At 51.2% G+C, this 13188-nt stretch overlaps 2 protein-coding genes and 1 long non-coding RNA gene across 6 annotated transcripts; 1 reads left to right on the forward strand and 2 right to left on the reverse strand.

Annotated features, from left to right (window-relative positions):
* Positions 1–809: 809 nt before the first annotated feature.
* Positions 810–2849, reverse strand: HTD2 (hydroxyacyl-thioester dehydratase type 2). Its single transcript, XM_002713273.5, has one exon. It carries the CDS (start codon positions 2847–2849, stop codon positions 2343–2345), a length of 507 nt encoding a protein of 168 aa, XP_002713319.2. The 3' UTR covers positions 810–2342.
* Positions 810–10254, reverse strand: RPP14 (ribonuclease P/MRP subunit p14). Of its 4 annotated transcripts, none has more exons than XM_008260841.4 (6): positions 10080–10254; positions 6955–7052; positions 6754–6838; positions 4030–4106; positions 3499–3577; positions 810–3008 (listed from the first exon to the last, which is right to left on the reverse strand). In XM_008260841.4, the coding sequence occupies exons 2-6, from the start codon at positions 7029–7031 to the stop codon at positions 2952–2954; spliced, it is 375 nt and encodes a 124-aa protein (XP_008259063.2). In that variant the 5' UTR covers positions 7032–7052; positions 10080–10254; the 3' UTR covers positions 810–2951. The 4 variants fall into 4 exon arrangements, with proteins under 4 accessions (XP_008259063.2, XP_002713450.3, XP_069906776.1 ...); XM_002713404.5 differs by having other exon boundaries at positions 9826–10087; XM_070050675.1 differs by lacking the exon at positions 10080–10254 and adding an exon at positions 9822–10064.
* LOC127492327 (uncharacterized) lies at positions 10062–12518 on the forward strand. The gene is made up of 3 exons (XR_007921560.2): positions 10062–10193; positions 10460–10615; positions 11076–12518. It is a non-coding gene; the product is annotated as an uncharacterized lncRNA (long non-coding RNA).
* Positions 12519–13188: the final 670 nt, after the last annotated feature.

Raw genomic sequence — 13188 nt, forward strand, 5'->3', positions numbered from 1 at the left:
GGTGCGGCGCCGGCTGCGGTGGCCACTGGAGGGTGAACCAATGGCAAAAAGGAAGACCTTTCTCTCTCTCTCTCTCTCACTCTCCACGTTAAAAATAAATAAAAATAAAAATAAAAACTTCAAATTTCAGATACTTAAAAAAAAAAAGGCACAAGGAGAGCAAGAAATAAGATCTAGAATGTTCTGAATGTATCAATTCTACAGAATGATTCCAATTAATTGCTTTTAATGCCACATAACAAGGCACCATTATAGAACATGACAGCGCTCCAGTAACGGAAACATTTTAAGATCCACAGGGTGATGGCAAAAGAATGGCTTGGAAGCCAGGCAAGGCCTTGCTGGAACCCCCAACTCTACCACTATTAGGGGCACAACCCTGGGTAAGTCACACAGCATCATTCTAACTCCATGCCTATACAACAGGACACTAACTTCACAGAGCTGTTTCAAGGATTAGCATCAATGCAGAGAACTGGCTCCCTGGGTGAGGAAAACCACCCACTCCGAGTATTGATGTTGTGATCACCCCCCCTCCACCTGTGGACTCCATGATTCTAAGGCTGCTGCCAGGCCCAAGGAACAGGCTCCCCAGGAGCAAGCGGTCCCGGTCTGGAGTTCTGTCTTCTTTTGTTACTGTAACATTCTTGGCACATCTAGTGGTTTACCTATAAATGTCTTCTTCAGGAGCACCTGAGCCTGCACGAGCTGCCCATTCCGGGACTCACAACAGCACCCTGGCTCCTCACGTTGACTTGAGCATTTTGTTCCCACCTTCATAAACTGCAGCATGGAATAGCATTATACAGTTTTTTCTTAAAAAATAAAGTATTTATTTGTGACAGAGTTACAGAGAGGGAGGGACAAAAAATCTTGCATCCACTGGTGCACACCCTAAATGGCCATGGCCAGGGCTGGGCTAGGCCGAAGCCAGCAGCTTCATCCAGGTCTCCCACATGGGTGCAGGGGCTCAAATATTTGGGCTATCTTCTGCTGTTTTCCCAGGTGCATTAGCAGGGAGCTGGACTGGAAGTGGAGCTGCTGGGACTCAAACCAGCGCCTATATGGGATGTCGGTGCTACAGGCAGCAGCTTAACTCGCTATGCCACAGTGACGAGCTCAGTTTTAAAGTATTCACTTTATATGCATCCCTGCCCTCTAGTGAATAGAATGATTACTTCTAGTAATCAATTCAACTGCTCCCCTTTTTGTAAAAAAAAAAAAACTCCAAAATTGAAAAATCTACTTTACCACCAGCAGGAATAAAATCTCTATCCCAGGAAATCTGACAGAACCAACCAGTTACACCTGATCACCTTAATCAAAACATCTAGCAGCAGAGTTAGCATCTGAAGGCTGTACAGGTGGGCCACCTGGAGGGTGCTGTAGGCTCTCATCTTAAAAGCATTGGCGGTGTTGGTGCTAAGCACTTGATATTAACCCATCAGGTGCGTTTCCCCTTCAGTATCCCCAAACTCTTAAGAATTTTGCATTTGTGGCCTTCATCATATTTTTCTTAACTTCTTCTTTTCTTTACAACAGGCATATACTTATACAACAGGAAACACAGGCACATTTTTAAGGGCAAAAATCTGGACTCCTAAAATGAAAACTCTGCATTGATTATCTGCCCAGAGTACTAACAGAGACTGCCTATCACCCTCAAAGACTGGCCTGTTATGTGCTCCACTGTAAGCAGGGCCGACCTCACCCCCAGGTCAGCCCCACGTCTACCTCTCTGTGTCCATCCTCTCCCACGTTAACCCCAACGTGGTGTGTGTCCCTACCCCTTAATAAATCAGGCAGCTTTTACAACCAAGTCCAAGTCCGCACATGAACCCTTCTGCAGTAACAGGAAACCTGAAAGGTGGGTCCCACTGAAGGTGGACAGGAAGTCGTCTTGTTGTGAACAGTCACATTTATGAACTCTGACCCCAAAATGACTGAAAGCCAGGGCCCAGGAATACTTCTGGTAAAGAGTACATGTTCAGAAATGACCCACCTCCTATTACTGCATGCCACTAGCGACGTCTGTGAGAAACTCCTGCACAGACAAGGGCACACTCGTGCTAACAAACGCACGTCTGGGTTTGAAATTCACAAAGCTGAGCCTTAGATGAATAACCTTCCCGGGAGTTTTTCAGTTTGCAAGTCTCGGCAGGTGATGGATTGGGGCACAGACTCTGGCCTGTGGCACTTGTGGCCAAGCTGGAAAGCGCACATTCGAACACCCCTCCCCTAACACAGGCCACCCCCGGGGAAGAGAGACAGTCCCTGTTAAGCCAGGTGCTTTTTAATAACTGCAGCTCTTGGGTGTGAACTTGCACCTTTGCACACCTACTTCAGGATCTGGGAGCTTCTGGGACCATGACTTTCACCAAGCCTTCCATAACGGTCTTTTTACTTTCTACTACACGACACGACACTGCAACGACAGCAATGAACCGCTTCAGTTTCTTCACTTCCGCCGACGCCAAAACAACTTCTCCGACATATAAAGGCGCTGGAAAGTGAATTTCCTGGGAAAGAAACACACAGCCGGGCCCTGGCATCTTTGTGCCCAGGAGCGCTGAGATGAGTCCAGTGATCAACACCCCATGCACAATCGCCTTCCCAAACCTGGTGTGCTTCGCAAACTCTTCGTTTACGTGCAAAGGATTGACGTCTCCCGTTAATTCCGAGAAGGCAGCCACGTCGCTCTGAGTGAAAGCCCTGCTCAGTTCAGCCCGGTCTCCAACTCGGATGTGCACGCACTCGCAGCGCTGCCCGCTCAGCACAGGGCGACTCAGGCAGACGCTCCGCCGCAGCTGACCCCACCAAAGGCGACAGCTGCAGATCACGGGGAACATCTTCAGCACCCACAGTGGCTCTTGGCTTGCTTCTGCCTTCAGGTGCTAGGTGGGCGCCAAAGAATATTCTGACAGCAGAAGAAGGTGTCTGCACTTGACATTTCAATCCAACACGAGCTCCCTACTATTACCAGATAACGCAAGGAGAAATGGAGAAACCTACAAGACAGACAAAGGGTTAACACAGCCTCGTGAGGAGACGGCACTCACAGGGTAAACAAAGCCGAGGCAGGGCGCTGTCACGGGCATCCTCAGCTACACAAGTGGTCAGAAGCTCAGACACAACAGACCACCACCTAGCACACGAGGCATCAGCATTAAAGGAAACATGAAGCCTTTATCACAAGAGTCCGAATCTATCCCCGACCCTCTCCCCTTTCCCATGTCACTGCAGGACTCTGTGCTTCTTCCTAGCCAGATGGCGGTAACCAGCCCAGTTTTGTTCGAGCTCAAGAAGGAAGCACACGAGGACACCTCAGAAAGCCAGTGGGGAATGAGTGCGATGCAGAAGCTGGGCATGCATTTCAAAACGTCTTGCACCTAAATCAACCTTTTTCTTTTTCTATACACTTTTTGAAGTTCCCTCACACACGCTGAAAAGCAGCTCACCGCCACGCAGCCTTGTAGGGTACGTGAGGGGATGGTTTACCTGAATCACTCGGAAAGCACACTTGTTGCCTTTATAGGATCCTAACATGGTCAGAGAGCTCCACAATTTGACAAAACCACTGCAGAAAGATCAAGGAAACATAAATAAAGCTCTGTCCCCACATTACCTCCCCAGCACTTCTGTCTGCGTGGCCCCTCCAATGGCTGCTTTCTTACTAGAAAGCCTCATTTAAATAAATCAACAACCCCTACCAACCCAAAATAAAAAGCATAATGTGTCACAGAGAATCATTGAACCTCCAGTAAGACTGTTTCTAAAATGCACATTTCTGACTTTGTAGTCATCCCAGCAAACGAGAAGCCCTCTAACTATTACCAAATCCCACATTCCTCTCTACAGACGGTCAGCAGCTGGCCGTGAACGTTCATATCCACTCCAGTTCAAACTCCCAGAAGTTGCTCAGAACACACAACCACGTTCTTCTCATTCTCAGAAGAAAGCATCTTTGCTCTACCTCCCCACCAGCCTTCCTGCCCTGTTAGACCAGAAATGCCCCACTAGCTGCCGTACCTGTTACATACTCTCAAGATGGCCTTCAAGGTCTTCTCTTCGTAGGTGAGGACGTCGAAGGGCAGGGCGGCACCAACCTACATATGAGGGGACGCTATCAGCAGACTATTATCATCATTACTCTTCAACTCTAACAACTAACCCTGTCCATTCTTTGAGTCTTTCTCCTCTACAACAAACACCAATCTTTAAAAAAAAAAAGGAAGTATTTTAGGTATCTGAAAGAGTTACAGGGACAGAGAAGGAAGGAGAGGGAGAGCTCCCATTGGCTGGTTTACTCCCCAGGTGGCTGTTACAGTTAAGGAAGCCAGGAGCTTCTTCCAGGTCTGCCACAGGGGTGACAGGGACCCAAATAATTGAGCCACCTTTGAAAAGCAGCATTGTATTCAGTGGTGCTGGCACTGAGTTGTCTTACCGCTCCCCTGCCTAGAATGCTCCTCTCAAACCTCTTCATGTGCTGATGCCTCCTCACCTTGGTTTAACCTGCTCTTCCCAGATCCTCACCATGAGGCTCAATCTGCTCGCTGTGCTCTTCCCCCACTGGACACCACTCTTCCTCCTCCGCCTCCTCCTCACTGTCAGTGCTGGACACGTTTTCCTATCTCAGAACCATGAGCACTAGACTGTGAGGCAGAGGTCACATCTGTTTACAGGTATAGATCCAGGAATCAGGTTTCATACCTGACATAGAAGGTGCACAGGTTTTAAAAAATTTATCTAGAAAAATTATAGACTCAGGGAATATTACGGAGGAATGTACAAGGAGGTTCCAAGCACCCTTCACCTCACCTCCCCACAATGTCAGGGTCTTGTATGACCACAGCACAGTCTCAAAACCAGGAAAATGGTACTGGTACAATACAGATTCAATTCATACTGTACCAGTTATACACAGACTTGTATTTGCTAGTTGTATGTAGTTCACAGGTAGCTTCATGTAACTACCACCACAATTAGGACAAAAAAACTGAACCTTTCAAGATCCCCTCACTCCAACCCCTTTATAGCCACACCTCGTGGCCCCCCCCCCCCCACTCTGTCCCTAAACTCTGGCAACCACTGATCTTTCTCCAAATCATATGATGATGCTATTTCAAGAGTGTATAATATTCCAGGATAACTTTCTTAACTCAGCATCATTCTCTGGAAATTCAAGCTGTGTGCATCAACAGTTAATCCTTTTTTACCACTGAGTATACTTCACAGTAGGACTGTGCCATAGTTCATTCATTCATCCACTGCAGGACAGCCGAGGTGTGTCTAGGTTTTGGAACATCTGCACATACAAGCTGCACTGCTCCAGAGTAAGTGCGCAGGAGTGCTCTGTCGGGGCTGGGAGGTAGGTGCTTGCTCAGTTTTCTCCAGAAGCTGCTAAAGCACACAGCGGAGCAGCTGCAGTTCACATGAGGGACCCAATTTCTCTGCTTCCTTGTCAGCATTTAGTATTACTGCTTTTTCTACTTCATTCATTCTGCCAGGTACACACTGATTTCGCATTGTGTTTTTATCATGCATTTCCTTAATAGGTAAGGTTAAACATCTTTTCAGCTGCTTTTGCCAAATGCACATCCTCTTTAGTGAGATGTCTTTTCATGGTTTTTGTTCACTTTCTAGTTTGACTGTTAGGTTATTTACTATTAAGTTTTTGTTGTTGTTGTTTAAAGATTTATTTATTTGAAAGGCAGAGTGACAGAAGGAGACAGAGTGAGAGACTTTGCATCTGCTAGTTCACTCCCCAATGCCTGCAACAGCCGGAGCTGGACAGGACAATGTCAGGAGTCAGGAACTTCATCCGGGTTTCCCACACTGTAGCACGGGACCAAGTACTTCAGCCATCATCTGCTTCCTCCCAGGCGCGCTAGAGGGAGCCTGATGGGAAGCAGGGCGGGACTAGATCTCAGGCCCTTGCATATGGGATGCAAGCGTCCTAAGCAGCAGATCAACACACCACACTGTAACATCCACACCTACTATGAAGTCTTCAGAGCTCTTTCTACATTCTAGATTTGAGTCCTTTGCTGGATATGTGCTTTGTAAACACAAGGGAAGTTCAAAAAGTTCATGGAAAATGCCTATTATGGACAAACCATGCATGGATTTCAAAATTTTTTGCACCAAAATAAACTTATCTATTAACACCACTTTTCTGTCTGTAATTTGTGTTTTCACCCTCTTAGCAAGGTTTTTTACAGAGCACAAGTTTTATATTTTCTAAGGAACTTAGCAAATTTTGATACAATACATGAACCAGGAAGTAGTTTGCTGAGAATCCTGTCTTGTCTTCTCGCTTAGCTTTCAGATTTCTATTTCTGTTCTCAACTGAATGCTAAGACAAGCTGACCAGGTGCTGGTCTGTGAGAATGAACAGCAACTGCATGTTTCGTTTACTCGCACCTTCTTACAAGCTTTCTCATCAACGGAAGTAGCATGCTGGTTCTGGTGTGAACTCCTATCTTGAAGACTGGCAAACAAATAAACCTAACAGATTGCAGGCTGTCAAGTTGGGACCATACCTTGAGTATCTCTGAGCTGGAACACAACATCTGTCTAACAAGATCCTTGTCAAATAGAAGGCACATTAGAACAAACCTGCTCCAAATTCTTGATTTCTAAGTCAGCTTCTGCGATTCCAAATCCAGTTTTAAAATAACATTTGGAAAGTGTTCTTTCTGTATTTCTTACAAAGAAACGTCAGACTGTCCACTGCATCTAGTGACTCCCTACCTCCCCAAACAGCTCCTGCAGGGCTGAGACAAGCAGCTGCTTGAACTGTGCAGCGTTCAGTCCAATTCCGTGTTCTTCAAATTCTCTGCAAGGAATATTACAAAGAAAAAAAGAAAGAGGGAGACATCATTATGTTAAATTTTATGCTGCTCAAGTCTATTAAAAAGTAATTTAAAATAGAACTTAGGAGACTGAACTCACAGGCAGACTTTCATGTAGTGGTAGTCGGAGGGATCTATGCGCATTATTCTTTGAGACCAGCTCTCTTCGAATTCCATCCTTTCCAATGCTGATCACACCTACAGCAAGTCAAGAGGGATGGAGATTACCAAGACATGTGCTCTTGGGGCCAGCATCGTGGTATAGCTGGTTAAGCTGCCACCTGCAATGCCAGCATCCCATATTGGAGCACCAGTTTGAACCCCAGCAACCCTGTTTCTGATCCAGGTTCCTGCTAATGCGCCTGGGAAAGGAGCAGAGGATGGCTAAAGTGCTTGGGCCTCTGCTACTCCTGGCTCCTGCCCAGCCCAGCCCTGGCTGTTGCAGCAATTCGGGGTGGAGCAAATCAACAGCTAAGAGCTCTCTTTGTCTCTCCCCTCTTCTCCATCACTCTGCCTCCAAATAAATAACCTTTAAAAATTAAAATGCTATTTTTCACACTTTTAATAAGAATATGACTTATTTTAAAGTGACTTCTTAGGACAGCAACTTATCTAATTCTGGTCAAATGCAGGTCACCCCACAGATACAAGGAAGCTGCTATATTGTTCAATATGCCAGACCACTGCCCTCACTTCCACCTCAGTAACAAGCCAGCTCCCATTTCTCCTTACTAAGCACCCAGTGTGCACTACGCACTGCACATGCCTTAGCTTCTGCGCCTTCAAAGCGATTTTATGAGGCAGACACTATTACCACCCTCATGGCTAGCGCCTGGCCCAGGCTCTACCTACTCTGCCATGGCAAGACTGCCCTGGAATGGTGCCTCTGGATCCAGAGGAAAAAAATGAAAACATAAAGGAGCCAAACCTGAGACCTGCGGGCCCCTTTCTGGTTTACTCTGAGTCAGCCCAGAGCACGAACAAGCAGCTGGCTGCCCCCCTTCCAGGTGAACCTGCTCTCGGTCCAGGGTCAGGTCTGGGCAGGACCACCTGGCAGCTCCGTGAGAGACTGAGGAATTCCTGGAATGGGCACTCAGAGCCATTGCTGAGGTCTGGGCCTTCCGAGAACTCAGAGCACGCTCGAGGCCCGCAGAGTGCTGCCCTCCAGTTCCTCTTCCCCCGGCCTCCCCCTCGAGCCCTTCTGCCGCCCTCTCGGGAATGCTCACGTTATAGGACGTCTTGACACTGCTTGTTTGCTTAGTATCTGGGCTCCCCGCTGCCGAGACCCAGAAACTGAGGCCCAAGCACAGAGAAGAACTAAGCCAAGGTCACAGAGATCCAGACGAGCATTTTCAAAACCTCTCAGGTTCAGGCCCATTTCCAGACGAAGAGCCCAGAGACAAGCACAAGCCGGACGGCAGGAGCTCCATCCACACATCCATTCAACAGACCTCAGCATTTTCTGTGTCTGGCTTGGAGGACACAGAGCTCAGAGAACGGCGGCAGCGGGGGACCCTATGTTCAACTGCGCCTCTGGCTTCAGGACAGCACAGTGACCGTCCACCTGCCCCCAGAGCCCCGCCTAACCAGAAGCGCAAAAACAGCAAAAATCGCATCTACTTCTTTCAGTGCCTGGCACATGACAGGTGCTTTCTCAAGTATTTCCAAGTGCTTCGAAGGAGTTGCTGACCCTGGGCATTTGGGAGATGGATACCGATGGTGGCTGCCCAACAGTCAGAATGCACTTAATGCCACCTAACTGCACACAACAATGGATCAGGCCAGCGCCGCGGCTCACTAGGCTAATCCTCCGCCTTGCGGCGCCGGCACACCGGGTTCTAGTCCCGGTCGGGGCGCCGGATTCTGTCCCGGTTGCCCCTCTTCCAGGCCAGCTCTCTGCTGTGGCCCGGGAGTGCAGTGGAGGATGGCCCAGGTGCTTGGGCCCTGCACCCCATGGGAGACCAGGAAAAGCACCTGGCTCCTGGCTTTGGATCAGCGCGGTGCGCCGGCCGCAGCGCGCCAGCCATGGTGGCCATTGGAGGGTGAACCAATGGCAAAGGAAGACCTTTCTCTCTGTCTCTCTCTCTCACTGTCCACTCTGCCTGTCAAAAAATAAAAATAAATAAAAAAAAAACAATGGATCAAACGATGTTTTACCTTACACATATATTACCAAAAAAAAAAGAAACAAACAAACAAAACAAAACACCTCTCCAAACTCATGGAACACATGAGCTCGCCAAAAACCGGACTCCTCAGTGACACCAGCGCCCTCTGCAGGCTGTTCTGAAAGTAAAGATGAGCCTGGCACGGCCCCCAGGCCCGCCACCAAACGGAAGCACGCCTGGAGTCACGGTCCACTTCCCCTCTGAAGCCAGCCTTCTCAGGGGCGGCAGGGAAGCCTAGAAACTGCTCTGTCGGTACCAAGGGTCTCCGATTCCGCCCCTGTGCCCCTCCCCCGCAGCCACAGAATCTACCAGACCCCACTCTCCGGATCTGTCTAGAGCGAGGCCAGACTCCGGGTGCGCCTGCCGGGAGGCCCTTCCCGCACCCCGCACCGCTGCTCCCGCCACGGCCCGCACTCGTCCCTTCCAGCACACGGGCCGCGCACGCACCAGGCTCTCCCGCCAGTTACGCACCGCCCTTCCTCCCGCCGCCTCCTTCTAGGCCTCCCCGACTCCCCTCCACGTGGCCCGGTGCCCATCCTAACACCGCGACGACCCCCGGCCCCGCCTCGGGCCCTGTTCGCCCCCCACCCCCCACCCCGGGCGTCTGCCAGCTAGTAACAGACCCGCAATTCACGTTCTCTCTCCCCCTCCTCCTCTCCTTGCCCCGGCAGGGTGTCCACGGCTCCGTCCGGCTCACTGCCCTTCTCCAGGGACCGACAATAGGGCCCCGCATACGGCAGGCGGTCTCCACACTTTCACTCAATTATTTCAACAAATCAACCCCCAGCGACTTAGGGACCTGCGTTTTCCATCGTTTCCAAGTGGCGACCGCCGCTGATGCAGCACACTGTCCCCTGGGCCCGCTTAGTCCTCCCGGCCGCCCGGCGCGGCCGAGACCGACACCGGGGAGGACGATCGGCTGGAGCCCCCCAGCACCTCCTCCGGCCTGGCTCCTCCCTCCCGGTCGCTCTACCCCGGCGCACGCGCCCGGGGACACCCGCGCGGCCGACTGAGCGCACGTCCGGAACACAACAGCCGCCCCAGGGCTTCCGCCTACCTGCTCTCGGTTGGACGAGCAAGACTCCTCCTCTGACTCCGGGTTCGCTCCGAATATCCGCCAAGGTCTGGAGCCCCTAAGGGACTGCCAGCGCCTGGGCCCGGCAAACTCCCGGTAAGTTTTCGTTTGGCTTGTTCCTGTCCCGCCCCCGGAAGCGTGCCGTCCTGGCGGATGTGACGTCACCGCGCGGCGTCCGCCCCAGGACCCATGGGTGAATCCTCCTCGGGATGTGAGCCCTGCGGAGCTCAGCGCCCTCTGGTGTCCACTCGGGAGAAACCTGGGGGCGCCCCGGGTGCTCGGAGTGCGGGTCGTGAGGTGTGTGTATGCAGCCCCGCAGAGTGCTTCATGGCATTCATTTATTCATGCATTCGGTTTTTCAGCCAGTAGATGTCTAGCATCTCCGCTGCTTAACTTCTGCTGTACCCAGCACCTCCCAAAGACGGACAGCACCTTCCCTCAGTGTCCCCTGTGGTTGCCAGCACATAGGAGGTGCTCTGAGTGGACACGAAAAGACCCACCTGGTCCTGTTTGCAAACGTAAGCCAAGCTTCATCCATACGTTTGTTCACTAACACCGCGCTGAGTGCCTGTTGTGCACTCAGCACTATTCTTGTCTGTGGTTTTTTTTTATTTTTTTATTTTTTATTTTTTGACAGGCAGAGTGGACAGTGAGAGAGAGAGACAGAGAGAAAGGTCTTCCTTTGCCGTTGGTTTACCCTCCAATGGCCGCCGCGGCCAGCGCGCTGATCCGAAGGCAGGAGCCAGGAGCCAGGTGCTTTTCCTGGTCTCCCATGGGGTGCAGGGCCCAGGCACCTGGGCCATCCTCCACTGCACTCCCGGGCCACAGCAGAGAGCTGGCCTGGAAGAGGGGCAACCGGGACAGAATCCGGCGCCCCGACCGGGACTGGAACCCGGTGTGCCGGCGCCGCTAGGCGGAGGATTAGCCTAGTGAGCCGCGGCGCCGGCCTTTTTATTTTTTATTTTTATTTTTTTTCAGATTTATGATTTGGAAAGGCAGAGTGAAAGAGAGATCTTCCACTCCTTGGTTCTCGCCCCGAATTGCCACAACAGCCACTAGGCGGACACCAAAAGCCCAGAACTCCGTCTGGGTCTCCCACACCGGTGACAGCAGCCCAAGGACCCAGGCCATCATCTGCTGAGTTCTCAGATGCATTAGCAGGGAGCTGGATCAGAAGCAGAGCAGCCAGGAGTCAGAGCAGTGCTCTGACGTGGGATGCCAGCGTCCGTTGCTGCCCCACAGTGCCAGCCCTAGGTGCTGGGAATTCTGGGTGCTGGGAATTCGGTGGACTTATTTAATAATAACAAAAACAATAATAACAACGGTGAGTATTTCTCAAGTGCTTAATGTGCGCCAGGCACTATGCAAAAAATTCTACACAGGTCACCTTGTGGAACCACCTCACAGTCCTGAGGTAGCTATTATAACCATGCAGGAGTGAAAACTGAAGCACAGATAGGCTAAGCGATTTGCCCAAGACGACGCAGTGAGAAGTGGTGGAACGGGCTGTCAGGTTCTAGCCGGCGCTCTCCCCGCTGCACTGAGGATTGGGTGGGAGGGAAGCTGCAGCATAAGCCCCCTGAGGACAGGGCCTTGTCTGCGTTGGCTCAGCGCTGCCAGTGCACCCACTCAGCATGCATTCACAGAATGCATTCGTTCATAAACGAGAGATGCTGATCCTGCTTTGGTTGGGAGTGTGGGGCGGCCAGTGTTGCCTTGCACAGCCAAGCCTGAGCCTGGGTCAGTGAGGCCCTTCTCCCTCATTGCTATTCTCAGATTTCCACCCTCTGCTGGTTCCTGAAACCTCAGGCCTTGGCCTTGGCCTTGGCCTTGGCCTTGGCCTTGGCCGTGGCCGTGCTCCCCCGTCATGTGGCTCCTGCGTCCCTTTCTTCTCCTTCAGAGGAGACAGGGCTTGGTCCACATGAGAAAGACATGGAAAAATTCAATGCAGACCTCAGACACAGTGGCACTTTCTTTCTCAAAAAAAAAAAAAAAGCTTGGATTTCAGAAGCTGCCATAACACACTTCCAAACATCCTTTGCCACTTATCCAGCTTCCTAGTCTCTCCCATGGAGTAGAGATCAGTAGCATCTACCCCACCGGGTTGTGAGTAGGCAGTACAAAGTGTCTGCCACCCAGGAAACACTCGGCATGAGAGTCCCTGTCCTCCTGCCGCCTGGTAAACACAGCCTGCCAGCCCGCGGGCCACAAATTCCAGAGCAGTGGGGCGGGTGCTTGGCACATACTTGGGTCCCTGCCACTCACGTGGGAGACCCAGACTGGATTCCTGGCTCCTGGCTTTAGCCTGACCGAGCGCTGGCTGTTGTGGGCATTTGGGAAGTCAACCAGCAGAAGATTCTCTGTCTCTCTCTCTCTCTCTGTCTTTCAAAATGAATTAAATAAAGGAAAAAAGAAAAGCAAGGACAGCTCACGTATTTGGGGGTTCAAAGAACCTTGGGTAACCTTCACCCTCCTCCTGCACCAAACCCCGACAGTGAGGTGTACCCAGGTATAAAATAACAGGCCACTGTAACTGCTTAGGCTAAAGGGAAGGCCGGGAGGCCGATGCTTCAGAGCTGGACGGCTGGCTTCCCCCTGCCCATGTCCTGATGCACACGTTGCATGTTCCTTGTCTCAGCTTCCTGTGCAGAGCCGCCGACCTAACCAGGTGTCACCCACCACACCCCCTGCAGACCTCAAAGGCCACCCTGGGTCTGGCGACAGGCCTTGGCCCTAACACCTGAGCCCCGCGGCTCCTTGGCGATTTCGACACCCCAGCATCCGCTTCCCCGGAGCCTTGTTTAATCCCCCTTCCCCCCACCAACACCCTCAGTTACGAGGTGGTCGACCTGAAGACCTGGAGACCTGGCACCCTCCCGGCTGTCAGTGGATGAAAGTTCCCTTTCCCTCATCCCAAACCCTGTCCTTGTTTTTGTGATTGGCAGCGGGACAGGGACGGAACTCCCGGTAACAGAAATACCTTCCCCATCGCCCAAAATGTCTGTCAGTGCTGTTTGCTATTCCAGAGTTGAGGACTAAACGGATTCCTTTGAAGGATAAAGATATGGGTGGGTAACTTGATTTTTAGTTA

This window comes from Oryctolagus cuniculus, chromosome 10, assembly GCF_964237555.1.
Source record: "Oryctolagus cuniculus chromosome 10, mOryCun1.1, whole genome shotgun sequence".
In the NCBI taxonomy this organism is placed as follows: domain Eukaryota; kingdom Metazoa; phylum Chordata; class Mammalia; order Lagomorpha; family Leporidae; genus Oryctolagus; species Oryctolagus cuniculus.

What these genes read in the sequence shown, in the direction of transcription:
- HTD2 (XM_002713273.5), bottom strand. Translation starts at nt 2,849, where the DNA reads ATGTTCCCCGTGATCTGCAGCTGTCGCCTTTGGTGGGGTCAGCTGCGG.
- RPP14 (XM_008260841.4), bottom strand. Translation starts at nt 7,031, where the DNA reads ATGGAATTCGAAGAGAGCTGGTCTCAAAGAATAATGCGCATAGATCCC. An exon ending in TGCAGGAGCTGTTTGGGGAG is followed by an intron (nt 4,107 to 6,753) that starts GTAGGGAGTCAC and finishes CCTCATATGTAG; the next exon opens with GTTGGTGCCGCCCTGCCCTT. An exon ending in GTGCTTTCCGAGTGATTCAG is followed by an intron (nt 3,009 to 3,498) that starts GTAAACCATCCC and finishes TCTGTCTTGTAG; the next exon opens with GTTTCTCCATTTCTCCTTGC.